The sequence below is a fragment of the Salvelinus fontinalis genome, unplaced genomic scaffold (assembly GCF_029448725.1).
Source record: "Salvelinus fontinalis isolate EN_2023a unplaced genomic scaffold, ASM2944872v1 scaffold_0879, whole genome shotgun sequence".
In the NCBI taxonomy this organism is placed as follows: domain Eukaryota; kingdom Metazoa; phylum Chordata; class Actinopteri; order Salmoniformes; family Salmonidae; genus Salvelinus; species Salvelinus fontinalis.
The window spans coordinates 23666-50915 of record NW_026601088.1 but is presented as its reverse complement, the minus strand read 5'-3'; the positions used below and the strand labels follow the sequence as shown (position 1 = coordinate 50915).

Here is a 27250-nt window from a genome sequence, read left to right as displayed (position 1 = left end):
TGACTCTACACACTCATAACATACACACACATTTATACTGACTCTACACACTCATAACATACACACACATTTATACTGACTCTACACACTCATAACATACACACACATTTATACTGACTCTACACACTCATAACATACACACACATTTATACTGACTCTACACACTCATAACATACACACACATTTATACTGACTCTACACACTCATAACATACACACACATTTATACTGACGCTACACACTCATAACATACACACACATTTATACTGACTCTACACACTCATAACATACACACACATTTATACTGACTCTACACACTCATAACATACACACACATTTATACTGACTCTACACACTCATAACATACACACACATTTATACTGACTCTACACACTCACGCACTCAAATACAATCATTATTTATGCTGCTGCTACTCTGTTTATTATATATCCTGATGCCTAGTCACCTTAAGCCTTTACATATCTACGTCTATCACTCCAGTGTACCTGCACATTGTAAATATGGTACTGGAACTGACCCTGTATAAAGCTTCTTCCTTTCTTGTGTTCTTCTTATTTATGTTTCTTGTGTGTTTTTGTTCTACCTTATGTTATTTTTAGTACTACATTGATATCGATTACTGCGTTGTTGTATTTGGAGCTCGCAAGAAAGGCATTACACTGTACTTGTGCGCGTGACATTAAAACTTGAAACTTGAAACAGTACAGAATAATATCCTACCCAGACAAAAGGACAACGAGGCCAGCGCACTCTTAATCCTTCATTTCCATGTAAAACCCCAAGACATTCAAAACCACAGTTCAGTAACAAGCCTTAACTTAATTCTGAAAACCCAAGATTCTCCCAGTAGAATTAGAGCTCCAGAAACACATGCTGTGCAGCAGCAGCATCAGTAGCCCAGTATGACAACGGGAATGACTTTTTACACTGCAGGCGGATTAAACAAATGGAGCAGAATATCTTAAGACACAGTAATTAACAGAGCACCGAAGACGGCCCTTCTGAGCCATAGAAATAGAATTACAGAATGGAAATGGTTTTGACTTGAATGGGACGGTCCATTCTAATAATTATATTTCTATGTTCTGTGTGTCCTGTATGTTCCGTTTAATAGTGACTGAAAGAGGTCGGACAAGGGGGTAGGGTTGAGTGTGGCGCTGAGGGAGAAAAGCAGGGAGGGTTAACATACTGTAGCCAGGGAGTCTTTACAGTAGCAGCTGACTGACTAAAATATTTCATAGAATTTACAGTTATTGTCCCAACATGTGTTTAGGAATATATACAGCATGGATATCTGGATATGAAATTCACATGAGAAAAACTGTCAATGATAGTCATGCAGTTTATTCAAATCCGTCAAAAGTAGACAAACAAAAATCATGTAACCATTATCTTACAAAGATAACAAATAAATCATGACAATTAGAAAACCTATCCGTACAAAATATACAAGCAGAAACATGTAAAAGGTTTGAAATGACATAAAGACAATAAAGACCTTACTAATGAGCCACAAAATGCTATTTTCTTTATTAATAATCAAGCTGTTTTGGCTGTGAAACATCAACATTTATGATCAGGTTACATTCATGTGTAAACATTGGTATGAGGCAGGACATCCAGATACAGTATGGGTATATCATAGAGGTAGATAGAGGACTCTCGTGCCTAAAAGCCATTTTAGCATAGGCAGCACCATTGAGGACTTTCACCACTTTTAAGTAGAACTGGGTGGGACTTCTTATGGGTTAAGAAAGGATCACATAATTCAAACCAGCTCATCAGGAGGGATCAGCCAATGAATTACACTTGTGAACAAACATTGCATAACTGCAGGTGGCAGTAAATCATAAACCTTGGATTTATACCTGTTCAAACAACACACTCCAGGTGGCAGTGTGCACCCTTTCAGTTTGTTTAAAACTCATAGTAGTAGAATAAGAAAAGTAACCACTTCAAAATGGAGATGTCCTCAATGGTGCTGTATGCTCTCACAGACGCCATAAAGGGACAGATACAATGTTGTGTCCTCTATCTAGCTCTATGGGGTATATAGAGCTACTTCCTGGTCCATTTTACTTCCTGGGTCCATTTCATTTCCTGGTCCATGTCATGGTTTCTCTCAGCACTTGGTCATGTTCAGTAGGGTACACTGTAGCAAACTGTTTTGCAACGGATAATGAAAATGAGTGGTTACCTACCCGCTTAACTCCATTTCAAAAAGTTTTCCCCCGACTGAACATGATCCTGGTCTCTGACTATCCCTTTCTATGCTGACTTTTACTCAGATCTCTTCACTTCATAAGCATTCTTCAAGTACGTTAACCAGAACACTAGTGTGTGTTCCATGACTCAATCACAGATGGCTGGTGGTGCCTTAATTGGGGAGGACGGGCTCATAGTAATGGCTGGAATGGAATGGTATTGACACGTCAAACACATGGTTTCCGTGTGTTTGATACCATTCCATTCTCTTCATTCCAGTCACTATTATGAGCCGTCCTCCCCTCACCAGCCTCCTGTGGACTCAATCATAATGGATAATCAAAAAAACAGTTCTCAATCAAAGCCAGTTCCAATGAAACCCAGCATCCACAAGGAGTACACCCAGACCTGTTTTGGTCAACAGATGTTACGTATCCTTACTATCGACAGATATCCTCACTATCACCACCACTCTGTGGTGAATCACCTCAGCCTTAACATGTGCAAATCAACAAACGTTAGCTGAGCTACATCTCCTAGCCTGCGTGCCCGTCTGCGTCTGCACTCTTTACAACTCCTTACGCAATTGTCATGCCAGACATGAGGCACCCAGGCTATTTCCATCTTATAGTTTCATCCAACACTCTCGTGGTTTCGACCGTGGGCACTTTGTGACGTAACACCCTTGGATATGGGGACTACTTTCGGGAACACATTTTTCAGGAAGCTACTTTACCACCTAGCCAACAGCAGTTAGTTATTAGTAACATACAGTACAGCTATCTGTGATGCATCATTCTTAAGACGTACTGTATCACTCCACAAGGGAAGGCATGGATGGGAGAATTATAATAATATAATCCTATTATACACATTTAAATGGATACATAACACTGTACATACCCTATGTCTTTTTATCTGAATAAATAAAGAATAATATTGGTCTCTCTTTAGTGGAAAAATCGTAATATTAGAACAAGCGCACCAAGCTGCAAGTGCTACAAGTCAGCTAACAGATACAGTATGCTATATGTTCATATTCACAATATTTGCCGAGCTATGCTATGCATAATGGCAGGATATTCAGAAAAATATTTTCAGAAAGACACTGAATTCTATTCTCCAATGCTGAACCATGGTGTCCATTTAGTGTTTGTTGTAATTTGGCTTCTATATAGCCCCCGAAAGGGTTGTAACCACAAAGCAGACAGTCGATCAGGCAACAGTCAACGGCTCATTTGAATATTCTGGGGTGTGGTTTGCTAACAGCTCTTTTTGTCCAACCGTGAGTGAGAGTGTTATTTCAGTTGATCTAATCTGTTGGGTTATGCTGTTACATGCGATACATTATGTGACTATAGCCAGTGACAAACTCACGTATGGCCTTGTGTCAATTGAGAGCGGTTGACTAAGTAGTTCTCAATTCTCTGCTCAGGAACCCCCAGCTGTTCCAGAGCTAGCACACCTGATTCAACAATAATACAACCTATGGAATTTTAACAATATAATATATCTATTAAATCTGAATTAAAAAACCTTTGAGATTGAGAAGGTTCTTTACAGAACCATTCTCCATAAAAAAAGGGTTCTATATAGCCCCCAAAAGGGTTGGAACCACAGCGGAACCCTTTTTGGCTCTATATATAACCATTTTTAATGGAAAAGGTTCTTCATAGCACCATACAGGTTCCATTTAGAACCTTATGAGTATGGTTAAAGAACCAAAGCCAAAGAACCCTTATTTGCCACTATATAGATCCATTTGTTTTTAGTGTTTAAAGTTCCACGGTGTTACACAATCGGCAACACTGTCGAACACAAACGGAATCATATCAAATGTCTTCTGAAAAATCATCAATCAACCAGCAACAGGTGCAGTTAGCAGATCATAACGCAAAACAATTCTTGATACTTTTCAAACGGGTTCAAGAATATGGATATAGTAGTATTGATAACGGACTGTAGGACATGTACTGGTACATAGATTGTATTGACAGTATATAATCCTTTCACAACCCTGCTGTACACATGTTATAGCTACAGAACAAGCTCACGGTTGGCTCAAATTCATATGAACAAACGGATTGGTATGTCATAGACAAAGATTAAAAAGTGTTTATTTACTTCTCTTTTGGTCAGGTCTGATGTTCAGGAGGTTTGTCCAGACATTGAAGGACATATCAACCCACTGGGCGTGCACTAGTTGAGTCAACATAGTTTCCACGTCTTTTCAATGAAATGACGTTGAACCAATGTGGAATAGACATTGAATTGACGTCTGTGCCCAGTGGGAATCCCATCTCTCCAAGTCTTTTACCATCCTCCCTAGTAGTGAGCCTCAATCAGGGCCCCTCCAAGCACGTGTTTAGGTAGTTGTACTTTAGTAGTGTGTTCTAGATCCAGTATCCTCCTCATTTATGAACCACACAGTTCTGTTCTCCACCACTAGAGGGCAGATTATTATTCACATGGAGTCCCAGGTCTCTCTCTGCCACCTGGGTAGAGGTGCCTGAGGCCCCCGAGGAGGCTCCACCGCTTGGGGCCGACAGGGTGCTGCTAGAAGGGCCTTCTCCACTACTACCTCCAGGGGGGTGACCCGCAGCGGAGGGCCCCACTGCCCCAGGACTGACCCTCTGCAGGTCGGTCAGAGGGCTGGTCAGTCCCAGGCTGGTCAAGGCATCCAGGGTGCCGTCCGGATCCACCATCACATCAATCACTGTGGAGCAAAGAGGAGAAGGAGAAGGTTTAAGTCAATGAAAGAGGTGGTCTGTCTATCAGTCAATCAAAGAGGAGAAGGTCTGTCAATCAGTCAATCAAAGAGGAGGTCTGTCAATCAGTCAATCAAAGAGGAGGTCTGTCAATCAGTCAATCAAAGAGAAGGTCTGACAATCAGTCAGTCAAAGAGGAGAAGGACTGTCAATCAGTCAATCAAAGAGGAGAAGGTCTGTCAATCAGTCACTCAAAGAGGAGAAGGTCTGTCAATCAGTCAATCAAAGAGGAGGAGGTCTGTCAATCAGTCAATCAAAGAGGAGGTCTGTCAATCAGTCAATCAAAGAGAAGGTCTGACAATCAGTCAGGCAAAGAGGAGAAGGACTGTCAATCAGTCAATCAAAGAGGAGAAGGTCTGTCAATCAGTCACTCAAAGAGGAGAAGGTCTGACAATCAGTCAATCAAAGAGGAGAAAGTCTGTCAATCAGTCAATCAAAGAGGTCTGTCAATCAGTCAGTCAAAGAGGTCTGTCAATTAGTCAGTCAAAGAGGAGAAGGTCTGTCAATCAGTCAATCAAAGAGGAGAAGGACTGTCAATCACTCAATCAAAGAGGAGAAGGTCTGTTAATCAGTCAGTCAAAGAGGAGAAGGACTGTCAATCAGTCAATCAAAGAGGTCTGTCAATCAGTCAATCAAAGAGGTCTGTCAATCAGTCAATCAAAGAGGTCTGTCAATCAGTCAGTCAAAGAGGTCTGTCAATCAGTCAGTCAAAGAGGTCTGTCAATCAGTCAGTCAAAGAGGAGAAGGTCTGTCAATCAGTCAGTCAAAGAGGTCTGTCAATCAGTCAATCAAAGAGGAGAAGGTCTGTTAATCAGTCAATCAAAGAGGAGAAGGTCTGTCAATCAGGCAGTCAAAGAGGAGAAGGTCTGTCAATCAGTCAATCAAAGAGGAGAAGGTCTGTCAATCAGTCAGTCAAAGAGGTATGTCAATCAGTCATTTAAAGAGGAGAAGGACTGTCAATCAGTCAGTCAAAGAGGAGAAGGTCTGTCAATCAGTTAATCAAAGAGGAGAAGGACTGTCAGTCAGTCAGTCAAAGAGGTCTGTCAATCAGTCAGTCAAAGAGGTCTGTCAATCAGTCAATCAAAGAGGTCTGTCAATCAGTCAATCAAAGAGGTCTGTCAATCAGTCAGTCAAAGAGGTCTGTCAATCAGTCAGTCAAAGAGGAGAAGGTCTGTCAATCAGTCAGTCAAAGAGGTCTGTCAATCAGTCAATCAAAGAGGAGAAGGTCTGTTAATCAGTCAATCAAAGAGGAGAAGGTCTGTCAATCAGTCTGTCAAAGAGGAGAAGGTCTGTCAATCAGTCAATCAAAGAGGAGAAGGTCTGTCAATCAGTCAGTCAAAGAGGTATGTCAATCAGTCAATCAAAGAGGAGAAGGACTGTCAATCAGTCAGTCAAAGAGGAGAAGGTCTGTCAATCAGTCAATCAAAGAGGAGAAGGACTGTCAGTCAGTCAGTCAAAGAGGTCTGTCAATCAGTCAGTCAAAGAGGAGAAGGTCTGTCAATCAGTCAGTCAATCAGTCAATCAAAGAGGACAAGGACTGTTAATCAGTCAGTCAAAGAGGTCTGTCAATCAGTCAGTCAAAGAGGAGAAGGACTGTTAATCAGTCAGTCAAAGAGGTCTGTCAATCAGTCAATCAAAGAGGAGAAGGTCTGTTAATCAGTCAGTCAAAGAGGAGAAGGTCTGTTAATCAGTCAGTCAAAGAGGAGGTCTGTCAATCAAAGAGGAGAAGGTATGTTAATCAGTCAGTCAAAGGGAAGGTCTGTCAGTCAAAGAGGAGAAGGTCTGTCAATCAGTCAGTCAAAGAGGAGAAGGTCTGTCAATCAGTCAATCAAAGAGGAGAAGGTCTGTCAATCAGTCAGTCAAAGAGGTATGTCAATCAGTCATTTAAAGAGGAGAAGGACTGTCAATCAGTCAGTCAAAGAGGAGAAGGTCTGTCAATCAGTTAATCAAAGAGGAGAAGGACTGTCAATCAGTCAATCAAAGAGGTCTGGCAATCAGTCAATCAAAGAGGTCTGTCAATCAGTCAGTCAAAGAGGTCTGTCAATCAGTCAGTCAAAGAGGAGAAGGTCTGTCAATCAGTCAGTCAAAGAGGTCTGTCAATCAGTCAATCAAAGAGGAGAAGGTCTGTTAATCAGTCAATCAAAGAGGAGAAGGTCTGTCAATCAGTCTGTCAAAGAGGAGAAGGTCTGTCAATCAGTCAATCAAAGAGGAGAAGGTCTGTCAATCAGTCAGTCAAATAGGTATGTCAATCAGTCAATCAAAGAGGAGAAGGACTGTCAATCAGTCAGTCAAAGAGGAGAAGGTCTGTCAATCAGTCAATCAAAGAGGAGAAGGACTGTCAGTCAGTCAGTCAAAGAGGTCTGTCAATCAGTCAGTCAAAGAGGAGAAGGTCTGTCAATCAGTCAGTCAATCAGTCAATCAAAGAGGACAAGGACTGTTAATCAGTCAGTCAAAGAGGTCTGTCAATCAGTCAATCAAAGAGGAGAAGGTCTGTTAATCAGTCAGTCAAAGAGGAGAAGGTCTGTTAATCAGTCAGTCAAAGAGGAGGTCTGTCAATCAAAGAGGAGAAGGTATGTTAATCAGTCAGTCAAAGGGAAGGTCTGTCAGTCAAAGAGGAGAAGGTCTGTCAATCAGTCAATCAAGCAAGCAAAGAATCAATCAGAGAACGGAAGATTTATTTATATAAAAATGTGATGATTGATATGATGAAATACATATGAATATAGATGCTCTATGCAGATGCTAACTGTATATCTATATGACTTGTACTATATACAGCTGAAATCAAATCATGTATGACTCATACCTAGTAACTGTCTCTCCACTCTCTTCAGATCCTGGAGGACGGTGGTGATCTCCTGGTAAACAACCACACAACAAACAAAAAGGTCAACAAAACACACACAAATTGTTTCGGGAATTGAAGAAGGGATACCGTTCACGATAAGACATCGATGTCCTCACCTGTTACCTTCCTCAAACAACAACAACCACAACATCAGATTGACCCTTGTTATCTTCCTCCTTTCTACTGGGAAAAGTTTAAGCAATTAAAACGTGGCATAATCACCCCCTCCATTTGGACTCTAGTGAATGGACACATCACTGAAAGGTAGCCTAAGGCCAGCCACTGTGTTCAGCCTGAATTTACAACCTTGTTCATGAGCAAGGCAGTATTTTTTGGACCACCCACGACAACAGACTATAAGTCAAGTCCTTTGACTAATTAAACTGCTCCTCTCCTCCAGCTTGAATGGAAGTTCTGATATAGGATCAGTTTAGCCTTTTAGATCATAATTAATCAAATTATATGAACACGAGGGACCTGATCCTAGATCAGCACTCCTACTCTGAGACACAGTGATGAGGGATAGCTGATATAGGGAGGTGGGACTGAAAGGTTGTCGGTTCAAATCCCAGGACGGACATATGGCACTTGATTCTTGATTCTGATGTGATGTTCGATACTGTTGTCGAATGTTATGTTATACTCTCAGAGAGAGAGAAAGATAGGGAGTGAGAGAGTGAGAGAGAGGCAAGAGAGGGAGGAAGAGAGAGAGAAAGACAGAGGGAGGGAGGGAGAAAGACAGAGGGAGGGAGGGAGAGAGACAGAGGGAGGGAGGGAGAGACAGAGGGAGGGAGGGAGAGAGAGGGGGGAGAGAAAAGAGAGAGCGAGAGAGAGAGGGAGGGGGAGAGTCAAACCTCATCAATTAAAGTGGATATCAAAATACTTTATTACAATCAAGAAACATCATAACTTATACTTTCAGAATTGAGAGGAAGTGATTTATTATCTTGATTCAGAAAGTGATGCCAACTCACATCTCAATTAAACAAATGTGACTGTGCAGACCGGTGGGCAGGTTTGAGAAACACGTCCTTACCTCACCCCCTCACCACCTTCTGTTTAGGTCGTCCTACTACATCTGGCTGTTTGTCAGGCTTAACAGATATGATTAATGCAACAGCACCATCAGCCAATGATGGCCTTTAAAACTACTCCGAGCTACCCAGATGGTGGTAGAAGTCATCAATTATTTACCGTCCCAAAGTTTTGTTGCATCACCCCAAATAAGCACTCTCTGGTTTGTGTTTAGATTTTTACCAGGCACTCTCTTGCACCATCGAGAGCCGGTTGCATCACGACCTGGTACGGGAATTGCTCCGTCTATGACCGCAAGGCCCTCTAGCGGGTGGTGAAGATGGCCCAGTACATCACTGGGACTGTGCTCCCACCCATCCAGGACACGGATGAGGAAGGCCCGCAGCATCATCAAGTACTCCACAAACCCCAGCCACGAGCCGTTCACTCTCTTACCGTTGGGCAGACGTTATTGGAGCATGAGGTCTGATACCAACAGGCTCAGAGCAGTTTCTATCTACAAGCCATCAGACTGCTGAACACTTGAACTGGACTGACCACCTGGTCTGATTCTCTGCACACACGCACTTAGCACAGACGCACTCCCTGACGCAAGCATTCACACACCCACACAGACACATATACATTCATGCTACACACACATCACAACTGCCTCTACCAGAATGTTATTATTATTGCTAAATACTGCACAATTTAAACACTTGCCCCCCAACCCCCATTCCCCCAAAACACGTGTAAATATTGGACTATAAATTGTGCCTTCCTGTATTATACTTACGCTAAAATGTTTATTCTATTCTACTGAACCATTAACTGTATGTTTCTATTATTATCTTTTATGAAGTTTTATTGTGTTTGCACTGTCCAGAAGGAACCTGCAAGTACACATTTGGTTGCACGGTGTATACTATGTGTATCCGGTACCTACGACTAATAAAACTTGAAACCTGAACTTGAAAATATTTCCACCTGTCCTCTGCAGTCATTTATCACAGCAGCTGGGTGGTACAGCAAGAGAGAAGGTGTGAGGTAAGGACAGTTGGGGTCTGGCACCTTACCGTGCTGGAAGTCTTGAGGAGTAGAGAGTCATGCTCGGCTTGGAGTTTATTCTCAATCTCGTCCCATTTCCGGTCCTTATCTTTGAATAATATCCTGGAGAAGTTTTCAAAAATAAATTGAAAAAAATAAAAATCTGTTATATGATCACGTTGAGTGATTTAATTCGTGTGAAATGGGTTGAGGGGGAACATGAAAGTGGTTTCTGATGTTGAAAAAGTGAGGATGGATGTTTCAAGTTGTCATCTCAACCTTTATGAAGTGCCATTCATAATATCCAAATTAGGATACAGTATTTTCTAGGATACAATCCATCATATCGTATACAACACTACTGACTCTTCCTTGTCGTTTTGATCCAGTTCAAAGCACAGCATGTAGCTGCATGTATTCAGAATAAAATGACTTCAAAGTCAAACGCCTATTATTTCACACTGCTTGGGTTTACTTGCAAACTCATAAAGCACTCCTAACACTTCATCATCAAAACCAGGGAATTCATTATTTCACATTCCTTTTCTTTGAATGAATCGCGAAGAAAGGTGATGCCGACCTGATTTTGCCGGCTGTTTTGTCCACAGAATGGCGTATCCGTGCAGAGAGCTGGGTCACAGACGCTAATAGTAAACTGTCCAACACCGCCTGAGGGGAAAACAACAAGGAAAAGAGGAGGTGTTATGTAAGAGGTGTTTCAACACCTAAAATAGCATAATAACTAGCACAGGCAGGGATACCACGGCTATATGCAGTCACAAAACCATGAGGATATTAGATATACAATAGCTTATTTTTGCCCAAATCTCCCAGAAACCAGCATCATCGGGCCTCCCGGGTGGCGCAGTGGTCTAGGGCACTGCATCGCAGTGCTAGTAGAGTCTCTGGGTTCGCGCCCAGGCTCTGTCGCAGCTGGCCGCGACCGGGAGGTCCGTGGGGCGACGCACAATTGGCATAGCGTCGTCCGGGTTAGGGAGGGTTTGGCCGGTAGGGATATCCTTGTCTCATCGCGCTCCAGCGACTCCTGTGGCGGGCCGGGCGCAGTGCGCGCTAACCAAGGGGGCCAGGTACACGGTGTTTCCTCCGACACATTGGTGCGGCTGGCTTCCGGGTTGGAGGCGCGCTCCATCAGTAATATAGTAATAAATGTGTTATTAATAAATCCTCATAAGGATCGGACCCTTTTTTTCAATTTTCGCCTAAAATGACATACCCAAATCTAACTGCCTGTAGCTCAGGCATTGAAGCAAGGATATGCATATTCTTGATACCGCTTGAAAGGAAACATTTTGAAGTTTGTGGAAATGTGAAATTAATGTAGGAGAATATAACACATTAGATCTGGTAAAAGAAAATATAAAGAAAAAAACAACCGTTTTTTTGTACCATCATCTTTGAAATTCATGAGAAAGGCCATAATGTATTATTCCAGCCCAGGCACAATTTAGATTTTGGCCGTTAGATGGTAGCAGTGTATGTGCAAAGTTTTTGATCGATCCAATGAATTATTGCATTTCAGTTCAAAATGTTATATCAAGACTGCTCAAATGTGCCTAATTGGTTTATGAATAACTTTTCAAGTTACACACTGTTTCATCAATAATACAGTAGGTCTCTGATGGGATAGGGTCAATTCACCCTGACATCAAGTCCTTTTGGTTTTTGGGCTGTGTTTTGTCTCTCTCTCTAACGACTGCTTTTCAAACGTTTTTTATCTCAAACTAGTAATGTTGCCATTGTCATTATAAACACACATTGGATAAAGACAAGCTGAAACAAACTAGAAACCAGGCTAAACCAGAGTACAATCAAATACTTTCAATTATTATTACTTTTAGTTTGGATTTCAAGCGGCAACAACTCACGTCCTCTCTGTTCCAGGTCTGGCGGCGAATGGCGCGGGGACCCTGTCTGTTAGAGTTGCGTGGCCGGAGCTCCACGGGGCGGACGTTATTACCCAGAATGCTCTCTGTTGACGGGCCGCTCCTCAGATCCAAGCCATCGTCAAAAACTAGCTCCTCCAACTGGGCAAAGCACCCAATACAAAGTAAATTGTTTTCTGATATATACAGTACCAGTCAAAAGTTTGGACACATCTACTCATTCCAAGGTTTTTCTTTATTTGTACTATTTTCTACATTGTAGAATAATAGTGAAGACATCAAAACTATGAAATAACACGTATGAAATCATGTAGTAACCAAAAAAGTGTTAAACAAATCCAAATATATTTGATATTCTTCAAAGTAGCTACCCTTTGCCTTGATGACAGCTTTGCACACGCTGTAACGTCTGCTTCCAACTCACACTCTCAAACACATAGATCCCCTGAACGCAGCTCACTCTCCAGATCCCAATCACCTGAATTCTGATCACCTGTTCACACACCTGTATGTCATTATCACACACTATTTAGTTCAGTTCTTTGCACCACATCACTGTGAGGTATTGTTTTGTGACCCACTTCTATTCGGAGCGCTGGTGGTCCTGTTAGTTAATCCTCCCGTGTATGATTGTTTTTGCCTGCATCACTAACAACGCCTTTTGCTTGTTCCCTGCCTGTACTTTCGCCTATTGGATTTCCTGTTATCTACCTATTGCCTGATCTTCCGGACTACGTTACTAGCCTTTTCCCTGCCTGTACTGTTGCCCTTTTGGACCCCCTGTGTATGACCTTCAGCCTGCCCCTGGACCCAGCTGCCTGCCTCCTCCTGTGGTTCTTTACCAATAAACTCCTGCTGCGCCCTGCACTTGAAACCAGCTCTCTGTTTCCCATCGTGTTCATTACACACGCTTGCATTCTCTCAACCAGCTTCATGAGGTAGTAACCTGGAAATCATTTCAATTAACATGCGTGCCAAGTTAAAAGTAAATTTGTGGAATTTCTTTCCTTCTAAATGCATTTGAGCCAATCAGTTGTGTTGTGACAAGGTAGGGGTGGTATACAGAAGATTGCCCTATTTGGTAAAAGACCAAGTCCATATTATGGCAAGAACAGCTCAAATAAGCAAAGAGAAACGTCAGTCCATCATTACTTGAAGACATGAAGTTCAGTCAATGCGGAAAATTTCAAGGATTTCGAAAGTTTCTTCAAGTGCAGTTGAAAAACCATCAAGCGCTATGATGAAACTGGCTCTCATGAGGACCGCCACAGGAAATAAAGACCCATAGTTACCTCTGCTGCAGAGGATAAGTTCATTAGAGTTAACTGCACCTCAGATTGCAGCCCAAATAAATGCTTCACAAAGGTCAAGTAACAGACACATCTCAACATCAACTGTTCAGAGGAGATATTGTGAATCAGGCCTTCATGGGCGAATTGCTGCAAAGAAACCACTACTAAAGGACACCAATAATAAGAAAAGACTTGCTTGGGCCACGAAACGCGAGCAATGGACATTAGACCGGTGGAAATCTGTCCTTTGGTCTGATGAGTCCAAATTTGAGATTTTTGGATCCAACAGCTGTGTCTTTGTGAGACGCAGAGTAGGTGAACGGATGATCTCCACATGTGTAGTTCCCACCATGAAGCATGGTGGGTGCTTTGCTGGTGACACTGTCTGTGATTTATTTAGAATTCAAGGCACACTTAACCAACATGGCTACCACAGCATTCTGCAGCGATACGCCATCCCATCTGGTTTGCGCTTAGCGGGACTATCATTTGTTTTTCAACAGGACAATGACAACACACCTACAGGCTGAGTAAGTGCTATTTGACCAAGAAGGAGAGTGATGGAGTGCTGCATCAGATGACCTGGCCTCCACAATCACCCGCCAGTTGAGATGGTTTGGGACCACAGAGTGAAGGAAAAGCAGCCAACAAGTGCTCAGCATATGGTGGAACTCCTTCAAGACTGTTGGAAAAGCATTCCTGGTGAAGCTGGTTGAGAGAATGCCAAGAGTGTGCAAAACTGTCTTCAAGGGAAAGGGTGGCTACTTTGAAGAATCTAAAATCTAAAATATATTTTGATTTGTTTAACACTTTTTTTTGGTTATTATATGATTCCATATGTGATATTTCATAGTTTTGATGTCTTCTCTATTATTCTACAATGTAGAAAATAGTACAAACAAAGAAAAACCCTTGAATGAGTAGGTGTGTCCAAACTTTTGACAGGTACTGTAAATCCACAATATTCACAAGGAGCAGGAGTACTGATCTAGGCTCAGTTTTTAGAATTTAGATCATATTCCTCGATCAGCACTCCTACTCTGAGACGCTTTATGAATATGGGCCCTGATATGTTCATGTAGCTCAGACTTTTGGGGAAATCATGACTGATGTCAACAGCTACATAAAGTGGGATTATTGCATTGTGGGATGTGTAGTACCATGGCTCCTGGGTCAGTGGCAGCACTAGCGGCTGGGCTGACTGAGTCGATCTCTCCGGCCACGTCATGGATCTCCCTTGCCAGCATGGCCAGGTCTTTGGCTAGGTCCTGACTGATCCTGTCAACATACAGGGAATGAATCAGTTAAATACCCTTGATTTGACTTCTATTGTGTATTATTGTGAGTATATAGTGCATGAAATGAAATAATGAATGTTGCAAAATGGATACTTTTGAGGTTATACTTGTTCTCAAAGTAACTTGCTCCTCTATAGAATTGACCCTATTATATTGTATAGGTCTAGTGAGATTGCTCCCCTATGGAATTGACCCTACAGTTTCTCTGTATATGTACAGTACAGAGTGCTCCTCCATACCTGGCGATCTCTTCACTGTGAGTGGTCCAGTCCTTCATGTACTCCTCCTGTTCTCTGCCTGCTGACTGCTGTCTCAGAGCCGCTATACCCCCCGGACTGGGCGTGGCAGGGGCGGAGCCACCCAGCTGGGTCAGTCGCGGCGACGCAAACTGCCGGGCGGGACCGCCGTGCTTGGATGGGTGGCGGTTGGAGCCGAACTCGTCCTCAGAGGTGGAGGCGTAGTCCATGGGCATCCGGCGCCACCGGCCACCAGCTGGAGTCAAGAGAAGATGTTTTGTCAGTAGCAGTAGTAGTGATTGAGGGCTTTACCACTACTAGGTACACACAACTGTCCATAGAGAGGAGAGTTTACACATAAACTCAGTAAAAAGAAAAACGTCCCTTTTTCAGCACCCTGGAGGAGATGCACTGCAGTACTTAATGCAGCTGGTGGCCACACCAGATACTGACTGTTACTTTGATTTTGACCTCCCCTTTGTTCAGGGACACATTATTACATTTCTGCTAGTCACATGTCTGTGGAACTTGTTCAGTTTATGGCTGTTGTTGAATCTTGTTATGTTCACACAAATATTTACACATGCTATGTTTGCTGAAAATAAACGCAGTTGACAGTGAGATGACATTTTTTTGCTGAGTTTACATGTAAATGTACATAAAGTTGCTCAATAATGACAGAACCTACAAAAAGACTATAGCACAAACATGATACCAAATCAAACATTGCGGTGGATAAGTTACTAGAGACCAGTCACTCAGAAACACTACTTCTGTATCAGACAGTACAGTACCTGTGGGGGTGATGTAGCCCTTAGACTTGTCAGGTAGTTTGGAGGCGCTGTTAGCCCTGGCCCTGGGTATTATCCCTCCCATGTTGCTGACTCCTCTGAGTCCCTGTCGGACGGCGTAGTCGGTAGCAATGCTACGAGCCCCTATCCCCCGGCTACGGCCCCCCGTGGCCTCTGAGTCACTCTGGGCAGACGGAGATCCCATCCTGGACTTCCTGGGCTGGGCCAGGGCCTCAATGCGGGAGAGGCCTCTCCGGAACCCTGGTCCGGGAGCTGCGGACCTGGAGCTAGCAGTGCTAGCCTCGGAGGCTACGGACATCCGGTCCATGTCGGCTGGTTCGGTATCGGAGGAGTCCCCCAAACGGGCACGTCTGAGTATCGAGGACCGGGTGGGCCGCACCTTGGGCAAGGTGGTGGTAGGTTTACTGAGGGTGTTTGTGGTGGCGCTGGATGCCTGGGTGTTTTTAGCCCGGCTAGCCTTGGTGCTAGCCTCCACTCTGGTGCTTCCGGCCTGGGTTCTGGCGTGGGAACTGTGGGAGCTAACCTCCTGTATGGAGGGTTGGGAGTCGGAGAGGAGGGAGTTGGAGTTGACGTCGTCATCTGTTAGGTCCAGGGAGGTCCAGGCACGACCAGCTTGGCGGGTCCCTTGTCCTCCAGACGGTCTGGATTTGGGTTTCCTATCCTGGGTATCTCTGGCTCTGGTAGGCCCCTTGGTGGAGGAACACAGCACCGTCTTCTCCCTCTCTTTCTGCTGGGCAGTTAGGGTACGTCTCTTCTGGTGAACCACCTTCCGCCCTCCGACGCCCGCTGCTTGGCTAACGGTGCTGGTGGTGTCCACATCCGACTCGGGCGACAAAGACCCATCGATGGACTGGCTAATTGGTTCACCCAGGTCTGATACCGTTGTCTCCAGAAACGCAGCCACCACCTCTGAGTCCTTCTGCCGGGTGGTACTATCCACCCTGCCCTCCTTTGTCAGTATTCGTGCCCCAGTTTGCGTGTCAATCCGTGGGATGAGCTCCTGGGGGACGTTGGTGCTGGGTCTCTCCACCGTAAAGCTCTCTTGTCTAAGAAGCGGCTTCCCAGCACTCTCCCTTTCTTTAGCCTTCTCCTCCATCTCCTTCTTCCTCCTCCGTGCCTCATCCAGTCTCTTCCCCCCACTACTCCCTGGCCGAGGAGGCAGTTTCGCCAACACAGTTTCTTTCCGGCTTCCCGCATCTTGGTTCTTCGCTGGAGAGCCTTTTTTCGGACTTCCTCTGGTGCTTCCACCCACACTACCAGCCTGGCTACCCCCACCACCTCCACCACCAGGCTTGGTCCTCCCTCCTCTCCCCATCTCCTGGTTCTCCTTCTCCTGGAGCTCAGTGTCCTGTTTCTCCCCCACATCGTAGGGGCGGTGAGCTGGACCAGGGGATCTCCTCCCCCCTGGGGTTGCCTCCTCGGTGGAGGGGAGCTGGGGCAGGGTTCTCCTCTTGCGCTCTGTATAGCTGGAGGAGGCCATGGAGGCAGAGTGACTGGACTCACTGATCTCAGCTATAGAGAGACAGGGTATAAAAAAATCAGAATCATTTCTACACAATAATATGTACTGTGTCTAATTCTCATATATTGGCAATATAAATACCCAACACTCTTGTCTTTATTCTAGTTATTATTGACTTTATACTGAAAAAAGTGGTATGACTAATAAATGAAGAACAACTGCAAAACAGCAAAGCACTTCAATTTCAGAACAGGTCTAAACCCAGCAGTAGCACCTCTGTCCTCAGTGTGGTAGTGGACATGGGACTCCGCTCCAGAGCCCTCGGGGTCAGTCCTGATGTGGCTGGCTGCCAGAGTAGCCCATTGGGAGACCCACCTGGGACCACCCACAACCAGCTCCTCTGGGAGAGACTGGAGGACAAACAGGGGAGAAAGCGAAATTGAACAACACCCAGTCCCCAACATAAAGGGGAGAGACTAGAGCACAGGGGAAGACAAGTACAAATTCTACTAGTCAGAGTGTCACAGTGGCATGTACACATCTATTATTTACAGGTAAAATGCTTAGGACTACTTCAAGCAAAACAGCACTTTTGAGAGCATATATCCTTTCTTTATAAAAAATCTTATTCTTTCCACAAGGAATGGCATCAAACTGAAAGCTTTCTTTATGTGTGAAGTCTGTTTTAATCTTGGGAGTATAAATATAGCAAATCTACAGTAGTGTCTGGCTTGGAGTTGAACTCCTTCACTCCTCTGCAATGGAGAGTCTCTGTGTAGACAGACAGAAATGCTGTTACCTCTGGTTCGATACGTCCAGGCTTGCCTCTGTCTCCTGAGCCTGGTCTCTGAGTGGTCAGTCTCTCTCTCTGGATGTCAGGATAGCCCCCCACCCTGGATAGAGCCTGGTAGTCCTCCACACCAAATACCTGGGCCAGAACATGGACTTAAATAAACATTCAACCAAACATTCAATCAAGAGGTCAACATAATGTGGGCTTAGTGCACTTGCACAGTAACACTTGCAGTAAATACGAGGCCATGCCCTTGACAAAAATACATAAATTCTGGGACTAAAGACTGTGTAAAATAGTTATTCAGATTAAACAGGATTCAAATGACAGTTTAAGCTCATTAAAGTCCTATTTACCATCCCCACCTTGTCAATCATTCTCCTGGCCTCCTCCTCTTGGTTATCTTCGTTCTCTATTTCTATGGTATAGGTCCCCCGGTCACTATAGTCGTCTCCATGGCGATTCTGAAACCCCTCCCCAAGTCCTATCGGTTGGTGTTGGTCGCGGTGGTAAGGAACAGAATCCTTGGTCCTCTCTCTCTCTCTTAACTCTCCTCCGATGGGTGCCATTTTGGAAGCTGAGGACCTGTGTCGTCGGGCTGGGCTATCTTCCTCGGCAAAGAGTCCCTCTGGCACGTTGGCGCGCCCCTCTCGTATCTTGACCCCTGACCCCTCTAGTCGGCCGCCCCACAGCCCCCCGGAGTGGTCCTCGAGGGCGGCCCGGCGTTGCTCTCCCAGAGCGTCTGCGTTCTCTGAGTCGCTCTGGGTACCGTCCTCGTGTTTACTACCTGAAACGAGAGAGAAGGGGGTTGGCCGTTTGGTGTGTGCAGTTAGAATCCTATGAACCTATTAGGTTGGTTTCCCCGACACCGATTAAGCATAGTCCTAGACTATGAAGCGCTTTCGATGGAGATCATCTATTGAGCATGCTTTCAAATCAAGCACTAATCTTAATCTGTGTTTGGGAAACTGTCTCATAGTGTAATAACTGTGTAGTGCTATGTAATGCAATGGCAAGAGGACTTGCTGACGCAAAAATCTAAATTCTATTCTCATGGTGATTGGGTGGTTGGTCTTACCTTTAAGACTCTTCAGCTGAACCGGCACGTCACTCTTCACGCTCTCCCCGTCGTCCTCCACCACTCTGTCGACCGACTCCGTACGAGCCAATGGGATCTCGTTCTGGGCCAGCCAATCAGCTACTTTCACCTCCGCCGCCACCATGGCCGTTTGCAGGGCGCTCAGCTCCTCTCCTGCGCCCTTTTTTGGGGGCCGTGGCCTCACCTCCGGCACCACCTTCGCCACCCGGTCCTTAACCGTCACCTTATTGGACGCCTGCAGGTCAAAGTCGATGGTGAAGGAGGCGTGGCCCTGGGGGACGGCTTCAGGGCCGGAGGCGGGGTTAGTGGCGGTGGCGCCTTCCGTGTCTTGGGAGGGGGGTTCATTGGTATAGGAGGGGATCTCGAAGTAACTGGGCTCCTGGCTTGAGGTGTACAGGACATTCTCCTGGGCCTCGGCTGTTGTCTCCTTGGGGTCTTTATAATCTGTCGTTTCAAGCAGATATCAAGATGGCGTAATACAAGGACTTAGACTTTGAGATTCAATTGCTGTCATATGCTACCAGAAAGGCAAAAGTCTACTGTTCTCTGGTAGGGTTTTTGATGTATAAACAGGCACACAGAAAGACAGGCAGACAGACAAAGTGAAACACAGCTAACTTCAGTCTGTATTCCAGGCTAGACAGCATCTACCTGACTCAGATCTCTCCTGCTTCCTGTCAGTTGTCGTCCCATCCTGCTTCCCAGAGTTCTCATCGTCTGCGTCCCCGTCCCCCCACCAGGAAGGCTGGCCGTACAGAGGGGTGCCCCTTTTTAGTACTGCAATGTCCCCTGGGAAAGAAACAACACCAAGGTCAGTGAGAAAAACACAGATTTTGTTTTGAACTGAAATTGTGTTTCCTCACAGTTCACCAAAAGACTATTGTGACAGAACAAGTTTAACCTCCTAGTTTGTCATCTAACGCAGGTATTCCCACGCGCATTTCCGTCGGGGGTACGCCAAATAAAAATGTGATTTACATACATGTAAATAATATTTTTTAAATAATATCATTTTTAAAGCACAATTTCAAACAATCCATTTATATTTCAAACAGTCCATTTATATTTTCCAACAGGGCTATACATTTGGGTGAGTTTTTTTTCTTGCCTTAGTAGCCTCGTTTCACTGCCAAAAATAGCGTTCAGTGAAATAACAACATAATGTCAAATACAGGTAGCCTAGTCAAATAATTAACATCCAATCACATGAACCGTTACTCTCTCACGGGAATTCCATTAACGGTCTGTATGTAGCCAAACATAGCTGCTGCTCATTCTGTTTGCTCGAAAATTGACAAATGGTTAAAAAAAGTTAGGCCCGCGTCCATAGAGACAAAAACCAGCTCTACTGGTAGTACTCCTGCACCTGTCGACGACACAAGTTGTTCTGCTTCCACGAGCACATCCAATGCTAGCATCAGTTATTATATATTTGTTGTTAGCCCAGCTAGCATGGACACTGACAGTTGTGAATCTGATGCAGCCGAAGAGCTACTGCCTCCTTACCCGGGAAAGCACCGAACAACAGACAGGGACGTTGGACCATCGAAGAGGCGCAAATATGATGAGAACTACATTGATTTGGGATACATTTTTATTGGGAGTAGTGCCTTTCCTCAGCCACAGTGTGTTATATGTGCAAAAGTACTATCTCACAACTCGATGAAACCTTCAGTCTTGCGCAGACATTTAGAAACGAAACATGCCAATTTGAAAAATAAGCCACAGGAGTTTTTGGAGCGAGAATTAAGACAACTTTTGTGTATAAAAGCAACAGATACCATTAATAAGAAGGGGCTAGAAGCGTCTTTTATGGTGAGCTACTGAGTGGCTAGGACAGGCAAGTCCCATACTATTGTGGAGGACTTAATTCTTCCTGCTGCCGCAGATATGGCAGGGACAATGCTGGGGGAAAAGGCCCAAAAAACTATACAGACAATGCCTTCATCAAACAACACTATTTCACGATGCATCACTGACATGGAAAGAGATGTTTTTAAACAATTACTGCTTCCCATACAAGCCAGTGAATTCTATGCGTTACAGCTGGATGAGTCAACAGACGTGGCGGGCCTGGCACAGCACCTGGTATATGTCCGTTACGTTCATGGGGATTTAATTAAGGAAGACCTCCTCTTCTGCAAACCACTGGAAACCAGGACAACAGGAGAGGATATTTTTAAAGTACTGGACAGCTTTGTGACATCAAATGGACTTTGGTTTGGGAGCTGTAATGATGGCGCAAAAGCCATAACAGGGAGACATAGTGGAGTGGTAACAAAGCGTGCAAGCATTTGCCCCCGACGCCACTTGTGTACACTGCAGCATCGATCGAGAGGCTCTTGCTGCCAAGGGAATGCCTGACAGCTTGAAAGATGTTTTGGACACTACAGTGAAAATGGTTAACTTTGTTAAAGTAAGGCTCCTGAACTCTCATGTATTTTCTGCACTATGCAATGCTATGGGCAGCGACCATGAAACGCTTTTACAACATACAGAAGTTCGCTGGTTATCAAGGGGCAAAGTATTGGCACGTTTTTTGAATTGAAAGATGAGCTTAAAGTTTTCTTTACTGACCATAATTTTCACTTGTCTGACTGCTTGCATGATGACGAGTTTCTCACACGACTGGCCTATCTGGGGGATGTTTTTTCTCGTCTGAATGATCTGAATCTAGGATTACAGGGATTCTCCGCAACTATACTCAATGTGCGGGACAAAAGTGAGGCTATGATTAAGAAGTTGGAGCTCTGCATTAATAAGGACAACACACAGGTCTTTCCATCATTGTATGATTTTTTTGTGTGCAAATGAACTCAATCTTACGGACAATGTCAAATGTGATATAGCAAAGCACCTGAGTGAGTTTGGTGCGCATTTACGCAGGTACTTTCCTGAAACAGATGACACAAACAACTGGATTTGTTATTCCTTTCATGCCCTGCCTCCAGTCCACTTACCGATATCTGAACAAGAGAGCCTCATCGAAATTGCAACAAGTGAAAATTACATTTAATCAGAAGCCACTGACAGATTTCTGGATTGGGCTGCGCTCAGTGCGCTACCTTGACAAATTGCACTGTTAAGACACTGATGCCCTTTGCAACCACGTACCTATGTGAGAGTAGATTCTCGGCCCTCACTAGCATGAAAACTAAATACAGGCACAGGCTGTGCGGAAAATGATTTAAGACTGAGACTCTCTCCAATACAACCCAACATTGCAGAGTTATGTGCATCCTTTCAAGCACCCCCTTCTCATTAACCTGTGGTGAGTTATTCACAATTTTCTATGAACAAATAAGGTTTTATATGTAAGATGGTTAAATAAAGAGCAAAATGATTGATTATTATAATATTATTATTTGTGCCCTGGTCCTATAACAGCTCTTTGTCATTTACCACTTGTGACAAAAACTCACACTCATTCTTATGTTTAATAAATGTATTGTATAGTGTTTTTGTGGCAGGCTTACAATGATGGTAAAAAACAACATTTGAGAGTGTGCTGACCCTGGTGCTAGAGGGGGTACGCAGCTGGAGGTTGAATGTCTGAAGGGGTACGGGTTTGAGAACCACTGGTCTACCGCAATGTCCCTGAGAAACAAACAACGACCTCTGCAAACTCGAACTAGCACTTTGTACCCACACAAGTCCCCAAAAGACATATTGTGGCAGAACAGTTTGACCTCCAAATTTGTCCACAAGTCAGAGCACTTTAGAATCACATGTAGGTGACAGCCTAGCGTAGGAAACTAAAAGTACAGGACACACGGTTGTCACAGCACAGACTGTGTGGGTATGTGGCATCGCCAAAATCCTGTCACCTCTGTTATCTAGTCCTGTCATCTCTGTTAACCTAATCCTATCACCTGTGTCACCCTCCAAGGTCCATGCAGAGTGCAGACCCTCTCACCTGTCAGCTTGTCATCCCCGGCCCCCTCTCTGCTGGTCTCAGGGGGTTTACTACCCACTGCCACCGCCCCGTCGGAGCCACCCTCGGAACCACCCTCAGCTGCAGCCTTGACCTCTACTGCAGGTCTGGATGGTACCGGAACAACTTCTGGAGGCTTTACCGTCTGCAGCAGGAGCTGACTATTAAACTTCTCATGCTGATAGACGAGGACACAGGACAACACAAAGAGGAGATGAGTGCACACAATTAGAGGTATGATTATATGGGTAAGTCTAATAAGGAGCTCTTCTATGTTTGCACCAACATACATGGTACAATCTATCCTTGCATCAGTGAAATTATACAGTAGTCACGGTCTTGGTTATAAGCATAGAATGTTTTGTTGTTGTGCAAATCTCAATTGGCATCAGTTCATGATTCACGCAAAATCAGAGTAATTTATGCATGTAGAACTCAAGTTAGACCTATCTGAACAATGTATCACCAAGTTCCTCATAAAGTATGTTTTTGTCATTAAAAACAAAGCAGTGAGGTTTTGCTACATGCAGCAGAAACCGCCGCCATTCTTGACTGAACATAATCTCCATTAAACATGCATCAACCAACGTAGCAGAAAAAGGCATTTCTTAAGGCTTTTCTTTCATAATACTTTGTAAGCATATTTGACTGGGGCTCTTTCTCAATTCATATTTCCTCGAGTCCTCGCATCCTCTCTCCTCGCCTTCTTCTCAAAATGGATTAGCGAAGAAAGTCAGAGGGGAGGGACCTTGGAACCTCTCCTCCAATATGGTAGGGGAAAAGGCGAGGAGATAGGATGATAAGAAACACAGAAAGAGAACTAGCTATTTCTGTAGCCTACTGTTCAACCAACCTTTAGTGCTTCCTCGGGGACATGGAGCTCTCCTCGCACCACAGTGAACAGGTTGGTATGTGAGACAGGTTAAGGAAAGGTGATTGTACAGCACAGGCTCAGCTCTTTACAGGAGATAGCGCAGATATTTAACATTTTGGTAATTTAACGGCATACATTCTTATTCAGAGCGACGTACAGTCAAGAAACAGATATGCTAATCTATTATGCATTAGTCACAGCAGTAAGTTTGAAAGGTTTAGGATTTTTCAGGCAGTATATTAAGAGTGATTATTTTACAGTTTTATATACTCGTACTCTGGTCTTGAAGTCCTTCTTTTGTCGCTCTCATTCATTTGGTATTGATGAAATTCAGATGAACTTATGTATGCTAAGCATCAAAGACAAAATGGCACCATGACAGGATATCATATCCAAACCTCAACTTGTCGTCAATTTTCAAAGTGATATACACCTGCTCCTGTATTCTGACATCATTCACAAATGTCTGGAAGGAAAGGAATATCATTATTAGCAGTTTAGAACAGTTTATGAAGCACATGAATCATTTCATAATCATATTTATTCAAATCTTACTTACCCCATTCAGGCTCCCCAGGTCCTTGACTTTATGTTCGTCCGTGGTTGGCTCATAGTTGATAACGGCATGCTGTTTGTCCACACTGCGGGACTAAAGACACAATAATCCAGTCAATCAATATAATCCTGCTAATCTCTTTATAATCCAGATTACATAGATTACATTGGGTCCAACAGTCACCTGCAGCAGTGTGACCCACTAGATTCGAACCCAGGTCTCTTGACAAGACTGTGTGAGCCCGCCGAGCTAAAGCCTAGAGATCAGGTCTGGGAGCTACCGCACGTCTTCAGGTTACTCATCATGCCAGAGTTGTTCATCAACCCACCTCCATAACATTAGCAGTGGTAGTACAGTTTAGGCATAACAGCTACAGTGTTGGACTGACATTCTCCAGTACCCGGGTTCGGGTTCCGTTCTAGACTCGCTACAATACTAAATATGATTTACCTGTAACATGAGTTCACAGTCGTCCCGACCAACAAAGATCATCTCCCAGGGGAGGCGGTGCCTCATGCCACCGCCACTCACCAGGAACCAGGAAGAGACACTCATCTCTGCCACGCCCACTGCCACACCTGCTCACCTTTAACCCCTATGACACCCTGTGTAAGAAGACAAGGGGCTCCATTCAATCAGTATCGCGGAAGTTCAACGGTACAGCGTGAATTCAATTTAAAGGCAATGTTCCCCGCGTTAGCGGAGACTGCATTCACGGTAACCGCTACATATCTCGGCCCAATGGGAAATTACCTTTACATTTCGATCACGCAATCTGTAACACTTCAGCGATACAGATTGAATAGAGCCCACGGTCAGTATCAGTTAGTTAGAACAACCAGTCATAACAGCCAACTGTAAATGGAGGGAACACAATCATTACCCTTTTTATAAAAACATTTTATATGGTTGCTCACAATGTAAAGAGCTTTCTGATTTTTGTCTGTAAATAAAAAGCTCTCTACCAAAGACATGTAGGCCTATTATTATAATGTATTATTGTCACAACATTCTAACTATTTTCGACAAAGTCGAATGAAGAGAACGGATAAGAACCTAAAAACAAACAGGGATAAAGTTAACAACTTTGTCACACCTAAACTCAGCAAAGAGGTCTCTTTAAACTAACTGCCCAGCACACTGACCTGCTGGTATAACTGGACCGTGTTGCTAACAATACGGCCTTAGAAAAGACTACATTGCAACCATTCCAGAAGAAATTAGATAATATGTCACTGACTGTCTGACATCCTGCTTAACGGACAAATTTAATTACTGAGTGTTTTGCCGGGTCACCAAACCAGTCGCACTGAACCAATGTCACTGAACTGAGAGTGGCCATTCAGTGAGGATGGATGTATTGTGTTACAGCAGGCTGTAATACCGGCTACCATACAGGATCTAAACAACGACATTAACTGTTGGATAGTTGATCAAATGGCTAGATAGACCAGACAGACAACCTGAAGATACTGTATAACATGAGTATGACTCAGGACAGGCACAGAGATCACAGCAGGTAGACAGAGAGAGAGAGATGGACACACCCACACACACACACTGACAGAGTCATCTCGTTTCCGCTCAGAAGAAACATACCATCTGGTGGTCATTTTTTGGTCATAGTTCCTATATAGGCCCTACAGTAGCCTACATAAAAACACACTACGACTATATGGCCTAGCTAGCCCACCATTCAGTTTGCAGTGACACAGGCCTCCATAGGCAATGCTTGAAGGGGTATGCTACCGGTAGGCCATGCTGACTCACGATGCCCCATCAGTGAAAAAGGGATTTAGCGAGATTTAATCTAATCAGGCACCTTGTCATATCTAGGCCCCGAATGAGTGTAGATGATTCATATGTGAATGCGACCAGACAGTCCCGATTCCCCATTGTGGAATTGGATTGGTTAACCCTCTATGCGTCCTCGGTCTGGCAATTGTGCCCGACGTTTTAGCATTGGTTTCGTTGCCGTCTCGCTCTCTCTCTCTCTCTCTCTCTCTCTCTCTCTCTCTCTCTCTCGCTCTGCCTCCTTCTCTCAATTACAGAGCTATATCGTAAATGACAGCTCATAATTTCTCTCTGGAAGCTACTGTAGATGGCCCTGCCTGAGCATAGAAAACAACCAACCCTGCGTTAGCGACCGTTCAGTTCCTTATTTATTACATTTACCATGTGTCCAATAATCATTATTTGTTTTATTAACATAGGCTGTTTTGGATGTACTAGACACCATATTGCTCTATGGCAACTGATGCTGCTGTTTTTCAGTCTGGTCGGTAACCTTTTGCGGTCGAAAGCTTATGACATCTTTATCATAATCGATAGCTTACATATGTGGTATTACGAGTGCCATTTAGGGCAACGCGTAACACCGAATTACACATATAGGTTCATTTGAAAGGTTTACAATAATAACCCATCACGTGTTGTTTAGGTCACCAATTTGATGTGCTGTCTGGGCTGTACCGTTATGGACGACGTAGCCTGGTACCCTCCGACACAAATAGCCTAGAATTTTCATTTTGCGGGCCTTTTTTTCTGTAAGGCAGGTCGCGGGAAAATGCATTGTCTGGGTGTGGTCAGATACGGCGGAGTAATAAAACATGCATCTCACTCACCCTATGTCAGGTACGGAGTATTCAGCATCCGATTTGTATCCTGTAAATATTTTGATGCACGGTGCGGTGACATACAGTGAGGGAGCCTGATGCCTGCCCAGCCCTGGTCCTCGAGCGCTTCTCTTCCTTCGCCTCGAGGTGGCGCTGCGCTGATGTACTACAACACAAGCCAAGAAGCCAAAGACAGTCCATCCATTAATGCTACGCAATGACAACGACGGCGCAATGAGCGCATCTTCTTGCGTGTGACGTTGAGATGTAAACTGTAGTCAAGTGGTTCCCAACCTTTTTCTGTTACTGTACCACCAATTTAATTAGGCTCTGCTCAGAATAACCCTGAGTTACCCCCTCATGTCCATTTGACCACGAAGCCTATGGTCTCATGAGTGTTCTCACGTACCGCCAGGGGTCCTGTACGCCTGGTTGAGAACACCTGTTGTAGGCTACTGGGTTCATTAAGG

At 44.3% G+C, this 27250-nt stretch overlaps 1 protein-coding gene across 4 annotated transcripts; it reads right to left on the bottom strand.

Moving 5' to 3' along the window:
• Positions 1-1344: 1344 nt before the first annotated feature.
• LOC129847581 (centrosomal protein of 170 kDa-like) lies at positions 1345-26951 on the bottom strand. 4 transcript variants are annotated; one of them, XM_055915329.1, is made up of 20 exons: positions 26790-26951; positions 24919-25020; positions 24616-24770; positions 24169-24258; positions 23997-24075; positions 23589-23647; positions 22718-22913; positions 19453-19590; positions 18781-19245; positions 18059-18489; positions 17709-17837; positions 17184-17319; positions 15430-16959; positions 14639-14891; positions 14262-14379; positions 11792-11950; positions 10486-10574; positions 9935-10028; positions 7800-7851; positions 1345-4941 (listed from the first exon to the last, which is right to left on the bottom strand). In XM_055915329.1, exons 3-20 carry the CDS (start codon positions 24718-24720, stop codon positions 4637-4639), a joined length of 4428 nt encoding a protein of 1475 aa, XP_055771304.1. In that variant the 5' UTR covers positions 24721-24770; positions 24919-25020; positions 26790-26951; the 3' UTR covers positions 1345-4636. The 4 variants fall into 4 exon arrangements, with proteins under 4 accessions (XP_055771304.1, XP_055771305.1, XP_055771303.1 ...); XM_055915330.1 differs by having other exon boundaries at positions 24919-24948; XM_055915328.1 differs by lacking the exon at positions 24919-25020 and having other exon boundaries at positions 26790-26950.
• Positions 26952-27250: the final 299 nt, after the last annotated feature.

Bases quoted from the DNA above. Each gene is read 5' to 3' on its own strand.
- LOC129847581 (XM_055915329.1), bottom strand. From the start codon at position 24,720: ATGAGTGTCTCTTCCTGGTTCCTGGTGAGTGGCGGTGGCATGAGGCAC. The intron at 24,259-24,615 runs GTAAATCATATT...TTGTGTCTTTAG, and splicing joins ACTGTGAACTCATGTTACAG to TCCCGCAGTGTGGACAAACA. The intron at 17,320-17,708 runs GTAACAGCATTT...TTTGTCCTCCAG, and splicing joins CTGGACGTATCGAACCAGAG to TCTCTCCCAGAGGAGCTGGT.